The sequence below is a fragment of the Archocentrus centrarchus genome, chromosome 20 (assembly GCF_007364275.1).
Source record: "Archocentrus centrarchus isolate MPI-CPG fArcCen1 chromosome 20, fArcCen1, whole genome shotgun sequence".
In the NCBI taxonomy this organism is placed as follows: domain Eukaryota; kingdom Metazoa; phylum Chordata; class Actinopteri; order Cichliformes; family Cichlidae; genus Archocentrus; species Archocentrus centrarchus.
In genome coordinates, this window is record NC_044365.1 from 9,127,766 (window position 1) to 9,143,958 (window position 16,193).

Below are 16,193 nucleotides of genomic sequence, written 5' to 3' on the forward strand. Positions count from 1 at the left end.
CAGCTCAGGGATGAGTTGCTGACCCAGGCAGAGGATTTTAAGTATCTCAGGGTCTTCTTCACAAGTGACGGGAGAAAGGAGTGGGAGATTGACAGGCAGATCAGAGCTGTTCTCTTTATCTCAGAGATTTCTGTTGTGAATTGGTGCAATGTAAATAAAAAGGAACTGCTCTGTGTTTTATTTATTTATTTATTTTTATTAAAGACAACATTAAAAAAAGGCACACTGAAGTCTGCAAACTACACATTTTAGGACGGAAGCTGGTATATCCTAACTTCGCCAGTGGACGTGAAGGCAGCATATACTGAGGCAGCAGAGGTTGAGCAGCAGTAGGCTCAGGATGGACAGCTAGCAGCTGGTCTCCCTCCTTCAACAGCGTCACCCTGCGAGTCTCGATGGTAAGTAGGTAACATGTTATCATGCAGCGTGTGTTCCATGATGTCTTGGTAGAATGCTGCAACGCTACAGGTGCACACGGGCTGCTGCACGAGCCCACGCGCGACCGCGTCCTTCACGAGACCACTGTCTTTGCAGACAGAAGGTCGCGAGAAGACTTGATGTTCTCTGATCGGTTCAGCGCGCAGTTATAACAGATAACGGGGTAGCTGGTGTAGGTCAGCACAGGGCTCGAACTTAACAGTTCTCCATATCGTCAACATACAGACGCACATATATGAGCCTATGCATTCATGAATGAATATGTTACACGGGAAATTAAATATCCTGCTGCTGAAACGATAGAAAACAATTAATGGCTGCTCTGATGTTGACGGCTTGGAAACCCCGAGCTTTTCTTTAGCCCCCCCAAAAAAATGTGGGACAAATGTGCTAAATGTATTAAAAATTGTACTTAGGATCCTCAGGTGTATGCAGTGAGTGACGGAATCCACATCCATTTAGTGTTTAAGGGGACATCTGACTGTTTTAAGATAGATCTTAGAAATTGTGGTGCAGTAATATGTAGCAATAACCCTCATTAGCTTTGCTCCTGCTTATTTCCTTTAGGCCAACTGAAAACATTATAAGCAGAAAACTGCAGAAGTGTCAGGGAGAAAGGATGGACTCTATCTCTATGATGGGTGGAAACAGGAGCCCTCTGTTCCTAACAGCCTCTTCATCCTCTCAACACCTCCACCATGCCCAGGCCCACTTGCTGGCCAATGGTATGAAGAATCGATTTGCAGATGCAGGAAGTTGCTGTCTGCCTGCTCAGCCCACTGTGGCCATCCTGGGATCAGGTGACTTCTCCAAGTGCCTGACCATTCGCCTGCTACGCTGTGGCTTCCATGTGGTGGTGGGCAGCCGCCATCCCAAAGTAGCTGCCCATTCATTTCCACATGTGGTGGATGTGACACACCATGAAGACGCAGTCAGTAAAGCTAGCATTGTGTTCCTGGCAATCCGCCGTGAGCACTATTCTGTTCTGTGGGACCTCAAACACCTACTGGAAGGTACATATCACACATACACAAACAAGAACTTCCTTACACATCACTTTCACCCTTCATATAATCGTGCACTTGAGTGGCAACATGCAGCACCTTTTTATCTCGAGATCATTGTATTATTGCACAAAACAGGAAGGTGGCCGGCGGGATTATTATTAAAAGGGCTCAAATTTAAGAATAGTCTTTTAAAGGACAGTGTAGTCTGAGAGGCTGGTGCAATTCTTACACATTAAAGGGTAAATGCACTGGTACTTATATAGAGCTTTTCTAGTCTAACTCAGCACTCGGAGTACTTTTTTACAACAAACACTTTTTCACTCATTCACACGCACACACAGCACTTTATTTCTTTCTAACTTTCTAACTATCACACACACTCACATTTCAGTTGATACATGAGGCACAATCTAAGTGCACACACACATGCAGACTGGAAGGGCTGGGCATGGAACCACTGTGTGAATGCTGCATTCACACAGTAAGAATTTTTGCCTGCCATAACAGATCATCCAGTCTTTACCTATTGGAAGGATTGGGGCTTTATGTTAACACGTACCTAAATGCTCCAGAGCTGCAAACCGCTAAAATTTCTGCTTGTAAAGAGGTGGTCACACTTGCTAATTAACTGGATTTGATTAGCAGCACCTGGATGCTACTTACAGTCTGAATTCCAATGAAAGCTGTAAGGGTACACTTAATTTTTCACAGGACTGCATCAGTCCTGTTGAAGCAACAGATTTGTTCCTGGTTCTCCATGTTGTGCAGTTGCTGTGCTCTGTTGCAGAGCAGTTACTTTCTGTGATTATTTTGTGGATTCCAGGCTTTGGCAAGAAAAGAAAAGAGAAACTTGGGATTAGCAAATTTTCAAGTTGCTAATTCTAAATGACAAAATCACTAATTAGCAACAAGAGGTGAACTGAATCATGATGATCTTGGCAGAGCTCTCTGCTTGTGCCCAATCTGAGATTAGACATTTTTTGTATTTTTAAATGGCGACTAGCTATAGCCCAAAATTTAAAAAAGCAAATTTCCAGACAGTGAAATATTTAGGTGGATGGGTGAGTTTTTATAAAGATCATGTAATGACCAGTCACAGCAGGACAGGTGTCATTCTGCCTAATGGTATAAATATAACGGTGAATCACAGTCTAGTAGCAGCACACCAAGAAATCACTGGCATTATCACCAGTGCAGGATGGTCTTTGGTTTGTCTGATGTCTGTTCGTTTTGCAGGGAAGATCCTGGTGGATGTGAGTAACAATAAGCGAGTGAACCAGTATCCAGAGTCCAACGCTGAATATCTGGCTTCACTACTGCCAGACTCCATTGTGGTCAAAGGCTTCAATGTCATTTCAGCCTGGGCCATGCAACAAAGCTGCCCTAAAGATGCCAGCACACAGGTACAATAAAACAAAAACTGAAACAATGCCTGCATTTTTGGAGACTTTACTGGCTTTTGGCAAACTTAAAAAACAAACAGTGTGTATGTCTGAGAGCCTGTGGGTAGAAGGGGTGACAGGAGTCTTGTCTGTAAGACAGCAAGGATACAGGATGAAGGAGAGCACCAGGTGTCAGAAAATTAGACCAAAATATCTCTAACTTTCACATTCATACCTGACACTAGAGGGCATTTCTGAACAGCCACACACATATACTACCACATGTGGTCATGTTAGTGAAGGTCCAGATGTGAAACTTCTGCTGTGATGATGGAGCAAACTCTTCCACTGATTAAGGCCTCAAAAATTCCAAAAAAGGCTGCAGTTCAGTGCTGAGTTAAAATTATTGGCTCAAATTTCTGGACCAAAGGTCAAGAATGAACATTCATGTTCAAATGTTGTCACTTAGAGTATGCTAGATTGTTGTGTGCACTGTGCTTTCCAACAGGAAGATGAAAAAATCCTAGTGAGCTGGCCAGAGCAAATTAATTTTCACACAGAAACAATAGAGCTCCTGACTAAAATAATTCCAGAAATAATCCCCCAGCTATCTGCTAGCGGAAGTTCCATCTTCTTTGTACGACTGAGAGGGCAGTATCTCTTTCATTATTTAACTGTTCCCAGCTCATAAACAAACTGTGACACATTGTTCCAAGGAGGCATGGCTTGGTAACAAGCTTAAAGGGCTAATCCACATTTGTACCCTATATAAAATATTCCAACATTAATAAAGTAAAAACAGTATTTCGAATGGCTTGCTAAATGTAGTGGCTAAGTGTAACAGTGCAAAGTGTTGTGGATATTGCAGTGTAACAAAGTAGCTTAATGTGTGTTAAATGTGTAATAGTACAAGTTGAAATAAATGGTTAGCATGAGAGAACAGTCTGTTCATTGACCACCTCTCTGCTTTATAGTCTCAGTGTCCACTTTGCAGCATCAAAGAGCCAGCCTTTCAAATAATTGGATCCAATCTGTTGGTGTCACCAACTCCAACGCTGCTCCCCCATCAGACCACAGCAAAGTACACTGCACTTCACACACATGACTAATCTCAAACTGATGGTATTGTTTTATATCCACCTATTATGTCAATAATTTAAGTGACAGGGTAGTTTGAAAGAAAAGTCTCAAGAGCTTGAAAAAAGCAACTGAACTTGTTTTTTGTGGCATCCTTGAAAGAACGTCCTTTATCCTTTAGGTGCACATGTACAGCTGAGTCTTGTCCTGCTGAGTTGGCTCTTCTATGTTGCAACATGCCGTGGTAGAGTGGCTGTTTGGTTTCTCCAGTGGAGAGGTTCTAATGCTCCTCACTGCACTCCACAGCATACATTATGTTGCTCAGCTTGTGCTTGGGAATTTTGTCATTGGGATGAACCAGTTTTTGTCTCAGACTGTGACTCGGTCTGAACTATACTGGGATCTCATGCTTGGAGAAAATTCTCCTAAAAAGTAAAGAGTACAAGAAGCCATCTGTATCCACTGCAAACAACCATCATTGAACCAACTGTCAGCCACCTACAATGAAGTCTTGAGATCCCTTCCCAGGCACTTTAACTCCTACTCACAATTTACTTCAGGTCACCTCAATAGGCTGCATGGTTTCACCCAAACCCCTGGATGAAATCCACGTCTTTTTTTCATACCTTGGCTCATGTGATGATGCACATGATTAATAGATTAATATTGAACCAAAGACCACTTCCAAAGGGGAAAACCCCGACTAGGGTTTATATACCTGGGACTCTCCCCCTTTTGGGTTTAGAACTGCAGAAGTCTCTAGGATGAGAGGTGAAATGTCTTGAAAAAAGTCTAGTCGCCTTTGTCAAGTTCTTGAAACTACCATGAAATAAACGACTGAGAAACAAAAGCACATAAATTTAACACAGACCAAAACGTGAAAGAAAAGTGGAATTAAAGGAATCGAGAAATTACAAGCAAATATGTTTGGCACAACAGTGCATTTGGATCATGATTCTGATTGCAAAAACTGCCAGCCATGACAGGCTTTAAAAAAATAAATTAAAAGAGAATTAAAAGGAAAAACAGATTTTGCAATAAAAACTGCAAAATACATAGTGAACTACTTTTACTGGGGTTAAAGCAGTGCAAGGATTCAGACTTCAAATGTAAATTACAAAAGGAAGATGTGGCGTATTAATATCAACAAAATCTGTGTCTCAAAACGTGTGACTTTCGCTAACTTTTAAAATTATCCACAGGTCAGGTACCACAAACTGACAAGCTGTCACTGCATGTTCTTGGGGTAGTGTGTTAAACCTAAGCAAGCAAGCTATAGTAATATGGTGAAAGAAAGAGATCATCAGCCACATGCACATAAACCTGACTGTATTATATTCTGTATGTAATTTAAACCTGAACATGACAGTAAATCAGTGAAGAGACATAAATAACCGTTTGACTCGGGACGTAGTCTAGTGGCAGCATTCCGAATAGCCTTCATGGGATGACTTACTCAGTGAGGAGAAAAATGCATTAAAGCATTCAGTGTAAGAAGACATAAAAACATTATATCACTCTTGCATATCTAGCTTTTCTGATGAAACTATTACTGATACTCCTGAGATATAAGAAAACATGCAATTCTGGGGCTGCAATCAAAACATTCATCTTACAGAATATTCCACACAGAATCACACTGATATGTTTCACCCATCCCCGTGCTGTTCACTCAATCCTTGTTGTTTTCACCACACTTCTAATCAGTCCTTCACTTTCTCCTATAGGTGTTCATCTGCAGTGACTCAGTAGAAGCCAGACAGCTGATTGTGGAATTAGCCCGGCAGCTCAACTTCCAGCCAGTGGATATGGGCACTCTGTCGTCTTCCCGTGATATTGAGAACATACCTATCCAATTATTCCCTGGCTGGAAGGGCCCTGTCCTTGCTGCTGTGGCCCTCTCCATCTTCTTTTTTGCTTACTCTTTTGTTAGAGATATAATTCACCCATATGTGAAATACAAGCAGAGTGACTTTTACAAGATCCCAATAGAGATAGTGAATCGGACACTGCCTACTGTTGCCATCACTCTCTTGGCCCTGGTGTACCTGGCAGGGCAGTTAGCAGCTGCACACCAACTCTACTATGGTACCAAGTACAGGCATTTCCCACACTGGCTGGAAGGCTGGCTGCAGAGCCGGAAACAGCTGGGTCTCCTCAGTTTTTTCCTGGCTGCTATCCATGTTCTCTACAGTGTCTGCCTGCCCCTGAGAAGATCTGAGAGGTACCTGCTGCTTAACACTGCCTATCAACAGGTCAGTGGGACAAATCTGGCTTTCCACACATAGTTTTAATCAACATTAAAAGAGTAGTTTGGCACTGTTATAAAGAAAAGATTAATATCATATTTTGCCTTTGATTTTATAGTCATATGTTAGCAAAAGACTGGCATCATCAGAAAAGTCTTACCTTCAAATATACTTTAAAGCTGAGAAGGACACAGCTAGATTCTTATCACCACAGTAAAGTTTGAAACATGAAACTAAAGCCTATTCTCACCAGCATCCTGCACTGTAACCAGCAGCACTGAAGTATGAGGTGGATGTTGGCACAGTGTTGTCAGGAAATGTTTCCTGCATCTGAGTTAGTCTAAAAAATATGTGAGGTTTGATTTTAACATTTCCATTTGTGTACACAATAAGAAAAGATGCTTGGCAGAGGTCTAAGGTGTCTAACCTCTCTATTAAACTGATACAAAATGATCAGAGACTGATATCCATCGTTAATGGAGAGCCAGAATGTACTAATGTATAAAATGCCAGGCTCACTTTTTAGTGCATGCACTGTATTGGAACCATTTTTTCAAATCTGATAGCTGATTGGCAACAATGTAAAAAGGCTTACATGTCATGTGGCTGGTGAATCACTAAAAATAGCCCAAAACTCCAAAATAGACACATACTGAACATAATCGACAGACATTACACAGGGTGTCAGCAGATATGACTTTAACCATATAGTCATAGTCATATACATAACTGCATTACGTATGCTGCTGTTACTACTGAGAATATAAACTTCAAAGCATATTATATACAGTGCACTGGCATTATGCATGCTTTAAGCTGGGTCAGGTTTTATTACAGCTCTTTGATTGTATTACTATATCATTTTTGTTGCATATTTCAAATGATTGTGTTTATTCAAATGACCAGACAGCAAATATGGGTCAGGCATCAGATTTGCTGCGGCTCTTCTTGCAAATCAAACATAGAGGTCAGAGTTAGTGTTAGAACTGAATTATAATAACGGATGGATTCCATCTTCTTCTGTGATGACAGGTCCACTCTAACATGGAGAATACATGGAATGAAGAGGAGGTGTGGAGGGTGGAGATGTATGTGTCCTTTGGGATCATGAGTCTTGGGCTACTGTCTCTCCTGGCCCTCACCTCCATCCCCTCTGTCCACAGCACACTCAGCTGGAGAGAATTCAGCTTCATACAGGTACCAACACAATCCATGAGCTTTTCAAGTCAGATAGTGTGCCTTTCCTCCTCTCCTCTTTGGAGAAGATGCTGACTAAGGACAGAGCAGCCTAGTATACACAAAAGTTGTGGTGTGTAATGAAACAAGGTGTGATCAAACACCCTGTGATTGCACCTATAAAAGTCTAGAGGTGTACCTGAAACCCGCCGGCCTGCTGTGACTTCTAAGGTAGTCTTGTTGAGAATAGTGTCATCACTCCTGGCACTCCTGACTTCACCATGATCCTCAATCAGAGAGCAAACATCAACATCTGTGTCAGACTAATATCAAGGGTCATCAGGGACCCAACAGCAGTTTTCAGTAGAAAAGTACACAGATTAAGATTAAGATACATCATGAATGTGAGCCGAATAATGCTCGTCGCTTTCTTTGACAATCAGAGTTCACTGTAAATTCACCCTAAAAGACTCAGACATGCGTAAATGTTTTATGTTGTAGTCTTGGTTTTAGGAGAAAAAGGTTAAACATGGATAAATGTGTTGTAAAGGTGTATTTAAAGTTATTCTCAAGCAGCGTGTCTTTTATATGACTTCACACCTGCCCATCTAGCTCAGATGGGCAGGTGTGAAGTAATAGAGATGCCATTCAAGTTCACACTGGAGAAGCTAACCTAAGAAATAATCAAGTTACTCTGACCTTTATGGCCACATGTAGACAAGTGCTTTAAGCAAAATATCACAAGGAGCCAAATCACCAGATGTGGTGATTAACCATTCCTTTATGGGAACGGCTAATTTACTCACATCTGAAAAGATGATCCATTGTAGAAGGGTAAATGAAAAAAATTCTCAGCAAAATATTGTAACAGTTTCATTCAAGTTGTATGAACATTGATAATGCTTTATTGATCATGTTCAGTGGCTCTTGATTGCCCTGAGGAAACCATTTCTTCATCACACACTTCAGAGCCATAAATAACATCAGTCCTGTTTGGACAACAGCGGATGCACTGAATTTATTTCTTTGATTGCGTGGCAGATTTGAAGAGCTTGAAAAGAAAGGTGATTGGACTTGTTTAACCTTTTTGAAGATGCTTCACCTGTCATCCAAGAGGCTTCTTTAGTTCTAAAACCAAATGGTGGAGAGTCCCAGGTATTTAAACCCTAGTGGGGGTTGTCCCCTTTGGAGGTGGTCGTTGACCCACTATTAATTATGTCATCACATGAGCTAAAATGTGAAAAAAACCCAAAACAAAACAAAAAAACACCAGGGGTGTGAGACCTTGGCCGACCTTATCATGCGACCTATTGAGATCATGTGAAGTAAGGTGTGAGTGGGGGTTGAGGTGCCTGGAAAGGGATCTCAAGACTGCATTGCAGGTGGCTGACAGCTGGTGTCACAAGCCACCACCTCTGTTCAATGATGGTCGTTCACAGTGGACATAGACGGTTACTATTGTTTCAAAACGATCTGTCTTTTTGGTCCAAAATGTGAACTTTGGCATCCTCAAAAGAGTGACTTTATCCTTTAGGTGCAGATGTGCCGCTGCCCTGTTAAAGTGGCATTTTTTGTTTTTTGTTTTTCAAGCTCTTGTATTGTCCTTAATCGCCTCTACACAGCAGCAGTGACTGTGTGTTATAGCCACAGCGGGTGGCCACAATTGTGAGTAAGTAAAAGCAGCAGCCAAACTGCACAAACTTCTAGAACACCAGCATTCATGAGTCCCTTTCACCTCACACAGTGTCTTTACTTAAAAACACACAGGTGGTAGCAGGTGGTGTCTTCTGCACACTATTGAACATGAAAAAGTTAAGGACAGTTGTGTGTCTGACTCATTGGTTTTGCTGTCATGTTATGTGATCACAACAAGTCACTGTATGTAAGATGATGAGTGTTTCTGTCTTTACTTCAGTCCACTCTGGGCTACATTGCCCTGCTCATCGCAACCTTACATGGGCTGTTGTTTGGCTGGAAACGAGCCTTTGAGGAGGAGGCCTATCGTTTCTACCTGCCCCCCAGCTTTGTTGTGGCCTTGGCACTCCCGGTGTGCGTCATAATGGGAAAGGTGCTGATGCTGCTCCCCTGTGTGTCCCGCAAGCTCCACCAGATCCACAGGGGCCAGGAAAGCAGTCAGTATAAGTGCAAGCGCATGGAGCCAGTGGGCTCAGCTGCCCACATTTCACCTGAGAGAGTCACTATCATGTGATCAACTGCCTGCTCCTTTATTGCTACAGTTAGCTGTGTTATTGAAACAAATGAAGACTGTTTATTCTTGTGATTCTAATTAAAAGGACATATATTCTTGGTTACTGTAACCAGTTTCTGCTGACAGGTTAATTATGTACCTGTGTACGTGTTGCTGTTCACTATGGTGTGATCTGTTTGTTAAAATGATACCAGTTGATGTTTTTCCTGTAGTATTTCATCAATACTCAATTCCTCTGTGTTTTCTTCATTACTTTAAAGGGGAACTCCAATTTTACTGATAACGGTAAAAAAACCCTCTGAGAAAAGCCTTTTGTCATCTTCTGTGGCCCTAAAGAGGATGTCACATGGCAAATAACTTTGATAGTATGCAGGTCAGTTTTAAAATGAGGCATTCTCGGGGTGATCTTTTCATCTGTATAAAGGTAAGAGTCTGAACTGTAGTATCTTTGACAATTTTGCAGGAAAATATCATTTTAAATACTGTTGTGACAGTAATTATGAAATGCTTCACGTGTTGACTCTGCAGTGTGTCTGTGTCGTCCTTTTCTGTCTGTTCTGATTATAGTACAGTACCACCACTACTGAGTACTGCATTTACCTCTGCAATACAATCTAAGGCTTTGATTATGAATTAAAGATTTTCTTCTTTTACAAACTATTATGACAGTATTTTTTGTCATTTAACATTTAACATGAATGTGAGCTAAAAAGATCATTACATAACACGGCACTGGAACATGTGTGCAGCTTAATAGATTTATTCTTGTGACAGCTGTGCTTTTTTCCAATTTCACACTGTTAGTTTATAGTATCTATTTTGTATTTTTATACAGTGAATAGGCCCACACAGCCTGTTTCACACGTCTAATCTGCAGCAGATTACCTTCAGCTGTTGTTAAGTGATAAAGGATTCCCTGATTGTTGAAGCAGCAGTGACCTCTGCTGTCTGAATGAAAGCTGGGATCAGAAAATGTTCCCTCTGTCTATATTTCATTGAGTTTGTGAGGTAGTTTGCATTACAGCGTTACTGTAAGAATTAAGGACATGTACACCATTAGAGAATGGGGCCGATTAATCATGGACGAAAGTTATGATATTAAAATGGAAAATAATGTGTTTTTGGAAGTGTAGAAAAGAAGAAATGATCACTTAATATTTGCACAAAATCTAATTATTCCCTCTGAAAAATGTATACTCTATCAAATGCTGACCTAAGCCAACTTGTTGGTAACTTCAGAGTATTCTCAAAATAAACTTTGGCTTATGAGCCAAACAAGTAAGTCTGATGAGTTTTAGGTAAAAATCACAATTTTGATCAGAATCTCATCATTTCTACACGCAAGCTCCGAATCCTTTATCCTTACAGGTCTCAGCAAAAACATCTAAAAATGTTAAGCAGCTCCCAAACAGCTTCAGCAGGATCCAAGTTATTTTTATGATTTGCAAATCTGATGAGTAAATAAACGGGCAGACTGTCTCAAATACACTGTATTGCCAAAGGTATTCCCTCACGCATCTCATTGAATTCCAGTTTTCCAATCACTTCCATGGCCACAGGTGTATAAACCAAGCACCTAGGCATGCAGACTGCTTCTACATACATTAGTGAAAGAATGTGTCGCTTAAATGTGTGTCTTCAGTTCGGCTCTGGTCATTTCCCAGCTACATCCTTGGATCCACTTATAGCATCTTATTTTGTCTTTAAGACAAAATAAGCTGCTTTAAGAAGGCCTTTCCATCTGCTTAATGCTCGCCTGTTTTATCCATTCCAAAACCAGTTTTGATGTGTTTGAGATCATTTTCCTGTAGGTCTCCTAAGAAATGTGCAACTCAAAAACTGACACCCAGTTGTGTCTAAGTTTCAAATGTCTAGCTGTTGAGATGAGGTGACATTATTCTAACCACTTTGTGCAATATATCAGTACCACTGACAGCAAAACAGCCCCAGAGCATGATGCTATCACCGCCATACCTGACAGCTGGTCCAGTGTTTTTAGGTTTGAAAGCCTCAGCTTTACTCTTCCAAACCTCGACAGTGTGGCCACATAGCTCAATGTTTGTCTTGTCTGACCATAACACTTTTCTCCAGAAAGCATTTGGATTGTCCATGTGGGCAGCTGCAAATTTCAGTCAAGCTTGAAGGCATGGATTTTGGAGCAGGGGCTTCTTTCTTGGTCATCACTCTCTCAGTCCGTGATGATGTCAAAGTTGTTTCACTGTGGACAGTGGTGACACATTTGAATAACTTACGTGCAAATGTTTGAACTGATGAGCTAGGAATCTGCAGCTGTTTAGAAATGGCCTATTAAGCTTCTGGAATGGACTTCTCAAAGCCCCGACCTTACCCTTAATGGACATTTCTGGACTGTGCTTAAATGCTGGGTTTGAATCAGGCAACCAACTCATTTAAAAGAACTCTACCAGTTCTGCCAAGAAGAACTATGCCAAAAGTTAGTCGATGCCCACCTCTGATCAAGGTGCAACTTGCTAAGGTACATTTAACCAAATATTAGTTGGGTGTGTAAACTCCTAAATAAATTCAAGCTTGTGCACTCAGTTGTTTTTAAAGCTATTAAAGATGTAAAAAGATGATTATCAGGTAGAGTAACTGCTTGAAATAAGTTAACATTGTTTGGTACAGAAAAGTGAAAGGAATGCACAAGGACTATCACATAAGGCCATAAAACAATCTTTAGTTTTCATTTATACTCACAATCTTTACATAGCAAGGAAAATGTGAACATTGCATTGAAGTAAAGCTGTGTATATTTGTCTTTCACATGATTAATGCAAGACTGGTAACCTGAATAGTTTGCATGGCAATCAAAATTTTTAGAGTACCTCCCAACTTTAGTAAGAAGTCCAAAATTTATTTCACACAAACATATTTTTTTTAAATGGGGTGACTGTCAAAGTAGAATGTGTCTCCTATCAATGGGAAGGCTGGTGGTTCACTTCCCAGGTTGTCCAGACTGCATGTTAAAGGGTCCTTCTATGGAAGTATGTGTGCACACAGCATATTTGTGTGATTGGGTGAATGAGGCTTGTAGTAAAAAGTGGTTTGAGAACTTAAGGGTTACCATATAAGTAGTAGTCCATTTCCTCTTTGCTGCACATTTAATTTGTTGGAATCTTGATTATCTATAAGATGCTAAGCCTTCAACAAGCTGGCAACCTCTGTTATGAAGAGCTGAGAAACATATAGCATAAAAAAATTTTTTTAATGAAAACCCATCACACTTAAACATATTACAGTATTGATGTAGTACACAAAACAGATTTGCAAAACATTTAAGAAACATTTTAAAATAATGTCAGAACTCTCACAGTGGACTGTTGCTAACAGCATGGGTGCTCTGCCTCCCGACAGGAACTTCTAGTGAGATAACTTACACATCCATCAAAACCAGCTTTTGTTCTTGATCCTACAGGACTGATCTGCCCATCAGGCAGAAATATACAATTACTCTGCAATAGAAAAGGTCACAACTAAAAGGAAGAATACATTTGGTTTTAATGCAACAATCTAATTACTTTGTAATCGTTTTTCGTACTGTATGTAAAAATTGACATTTCGCTACAGACGTTTGCATCATCTCAGATGACCTGAACAATAGGAACAGAATACAGCCGCTCTACACAGAAGTCCAGAAACATAAATATCGTTATGAAGAAAGGCACTTGATGGTTTACTTATTTTTGAACTGACACTGGGTACGAAGGTGATCAAATCCAGTACTTGGTTCCGTAAAACTGCCACTGCAGAAGAGAACATATAAGATATTCCTAAAACTCAGACTGTCAGTACACCTGTGCACGAGCTTATAAAATCAAATCAGATCTTCGATCGCAGCTGCTCCAGGTAAGACAAGAGCTCCTGGGCACTAGGTCTGCAGTGGGGCTCTCCGCTCCAGCACTGGCTCAGGAGACCCCTAAACTGTCTCCCGGACTCCGACCGGAACACCGGATGGTCCTGAACAGAAGGCCGCAGATTGTATGCCACCACAGCATAGAGGACGTGCTCCCTGTCGCCGGTGTAGGGCGGCTCTCTGGTGAGCAGCTGCCACAGAGTGATTCCGAAAGAAAATATATCCGCTTTAGGAGACACCCCCTCGCCTTTGAGCAGCTCCGGGGCTCTGTGGGTGTACGTGCCGCCCACGAGCGGCTGGTGCCTGATGGCGCTTACCTCATAGCCAGGGTCCAATTTGAGGGAACAGCCGAAGTCCGCAATTTTGCAGACGTCTTCACTGGTCACCAAGACGTTAGCTGGTTTTATGTCCAGATGCACAACGCTGTGGGAGTGCAGAAACCTCAAGCCGTGTACAATGTCCGAGGAGTACCTGACCCACCTGTCCTCTCCCAGCGCTTCCGCTCCTCCATAAATGATCTGCTGCAGATTTCTTCTTCCCACAAACTCCATCAGTATTGTCCCGATGCTGCCTTCATCTCCAAAATCTGCTGGCACGCAGGTGGTGGCGGCTATGACGCGCACTATATTTTTGTGACGGAGGTGCGCTGAATTCAGCTCGGCCCAGAAGCTCTGCTGGGATGCCAGTTTATTCTTAGTGCACTTCTTGACCTTCTTCAGAGCTACGGTCTCCCCAAAGTACTCCGCCTTGTAGACTGAACCAAAGCCTCCCGAGCCCACAGGCTGGACAGAGCACAGATGCTTCCAGTGGATAACCGAGGACCACAGGCGAACGGCGACTTTGCCACGGAGCCGCTGAGCGGGGACTTGTAAGGTAGAGCCGTATGAATGCTTAGTCAGCGGGCTACTGCAGGTCCCTGTGTCCAGAGAGGGACAGAGGTCTTTAGGCAGCAGTCGGGTCACCGGAATAGGAGAAGGCATGGCATCCTGTGGAGAACACCTCTACGACACCTTGAGGTTGCTGCCGACTGAACAGCTCCTCTGTGGTCTCTAGGTTTTCAGCTCTCCCTGTCATTCACACACACATAGGGAGCCACACTGCCACTTAGTGTTGTGGAGTATGTAATACTTTCTGTTTGGGGTCAATGGGTTTATGTCGATAGTTCAACTCAGTTTACTCTGTACCGTAGGGGACACCAGGGTAAAACGATGATTTATTTATTTCTTTTTTTAATTCAGCGTTAGTAAAGCACAGTAACATTTATGGGTAGCTGTGTGTATGTCACGGCTACCCAGTGTTAACTGGTAATCAGTGCGCAGTGTTTAATGCTTCGGATAGTGAACGCTGCCTGAACTGACATGGTAGATGGCGTGTGAGACTGGGGGAGGGAGCTCCACTGAGGAGCATGGAACTCAGCTTACAGCCTGTCCTTTTCATTCTTTCTCACACTGAGATTTTTCCAGCATGCAAAAACAGATGCTCATATTCAGCTTGTTCAGTGTAACTGGTGATGATGTATGTAAAAAGATCTGGTCCATGTATTACATTATGCTGTAGGCAGTGGCATAATGCATTCAGTGTTTTTAAGGGAACACAGTTGACGTGAAATCTGTTTAGCAGGATTCATTTCAGTCCTGCAGTTACATTTTTTTTTCAAACAACACTGACAGTGCTCCTAACAACAATTAAGTACAATACTTGTGTTAAGCAGGTTAAGCAACAGTAGTAAAGTTATGTACAGTAATTTAACTGCTTACTGCTGCTTACTGAGTCTTCTCTGCACTGCGTTGCAAGCAGATTGAGCAATTACTGATTTCTCTCCATTTCTTGTCTTTTTCTGTGATTTGAACAGCTTGGGAACATGGTGGTAATTTTGCTACGGTTACATTTTCATTTCACATGAAGGAGTTGTGTGAAAAAAATTGCACAGTACCCTATGCAATCCTGTAAAAAACTAAGTATACCTAATGATTCAATAGCACGTAGAACCACCTTTAGCGGCAATAACTAGAAACAATGGTTTTCTGTCTGGCTTGGTCTTTCACATCGTTGTGAAGGAATTTTGGCCTATTCTTTTTTACAGCATTAAGGTTTGTAAGCATTTGTTTGGGCACATAGCATTTCAGTCAGGTTGAACTCTGAATTTTGGGTTTTTGAAACAGCTTGATTAGGGGTGGGCAATTAATTTTCCCAAAGGCCCACCTGAGAAACTGGGAATTTTGTGAGGGAGCGCACAACTAAGCTGAACTTCATTCTGCTCAATATTAGTTTTATCTCTTTATAAACTGCTACTGGTAAGAGTAGAGGTTGCATTTAGGCAATGAAAATGTGAAATGGCATTTTTACTATGCCTAACATTTTATCACTATTTATGAACATTCTCAAAAAACAATTGTGAACAAAACTGCATGTTTTTGCAAGATTTTAAGACTTTTGACTTTATACAATTTGCTTTTACTATTTTGCTTAGTTTAATTACTTCATTGGCAGTTTTTCTGTTAATGTTTCTTCTTCAGTTTCTTCTTCTAGTCAGTTTTGGGCTTGAACAAGTGCATTAAAATTAGGCTCAGGTGGAAATGTGAAGGACAGCCAACAGCAAATACATGATCTACCTTCCACTTTGCATCTGAAAGCTCATCAATGTGCTTGCCTTTCACCTAACAAAACTCTTGAACTTCTGCTCTCATGGCACTATTCCAGGATGCAGGTTTAGCTTAGAACAAGAGGTGACATTCTATGTCCCAATAGCCAGTCTTGATAGCCGGGGATTAGTCCACCAGGGCC

At 41.5% G+C, this 16,193-nt stretch overlaps 2 protein-coding genes across 2 annotated transcripts; one reads left to right on the top strand and one right to left on the bottom strand.

Annotated features, from left to right (window-relative positions):
- Positions 1-294: 294 nt before the first annotated feature.
- On the top strand, positions 295-10,151 carry steap2 (STEAP family member 2, metalloreductase). Its single transcript, XM_030756724.1, has 6 exons — positions 295-398; positions 1,006-1,451; positions 2,682-2,848; positions 5,632-6,159; positions 7,186-7,350; positions 9,245-10,151. The coding sequence occupies exons 2-6, from the start codon at positions 1,058-1,060 to the stop codon at positions 9,536-9,538; spliced, it is 1,548 nt and encodes a 515-aa protein (XP_030612584.1). The 5' UTR covers positions 295-398; positions 1,006-1,057; the 3' UTR covers positions 9,539-10,151.
- Positions 10,152-12,775: 2,624 nt separating this feature from the next.
- mos (v-mos Moloney murine sarcoma viral oncogene homolog) lies at positions 12,776-14,424 on the bottom strand. The gene has a single exon (XM_030756931.1). The coding sequence runs from the start codon at positions 14,387-14,389 to the stop codon at positions 13,376-13,378; it is 1,014 nt and encodes a 337-aa protein (XP_030612791.1). The 5' UTR covers positions 14,390-14,424; the 3' UTR covers positions 12,776-13,375.
- Positions 14,425-16,193: the final 1,769 nt, after the last annotated feature.

Coding starts and splice junctions, on each gene's coding strand:
- steap2 (XM_030756724.1), top strand. CDS start 1,058: ATGGACTCTATCTCTATGATGGGTGGAAACAGGAGCCCTCTGTTCCTA. Junction 6,160..7,185: donor TTAACACTGCCTATCAACAG/GTCAGTGGGACA, acceptor CTGTGATGACAG/GTCCACTCTAACATGGAGAA. Junction 7,351..9,244: donor GAGAATTCAGCTTCATACAG/GTACCAACACAA, acceptor TCTTTACTTCAG/TCCACTCTGGGCTACATTGC.
- mos (XM_030756931.1), bottom strand. CDS start 14,389: ATGCCTTCTCCTATTCCGGTGACCCGACTGCTGCCTAAAGACCTCTGT.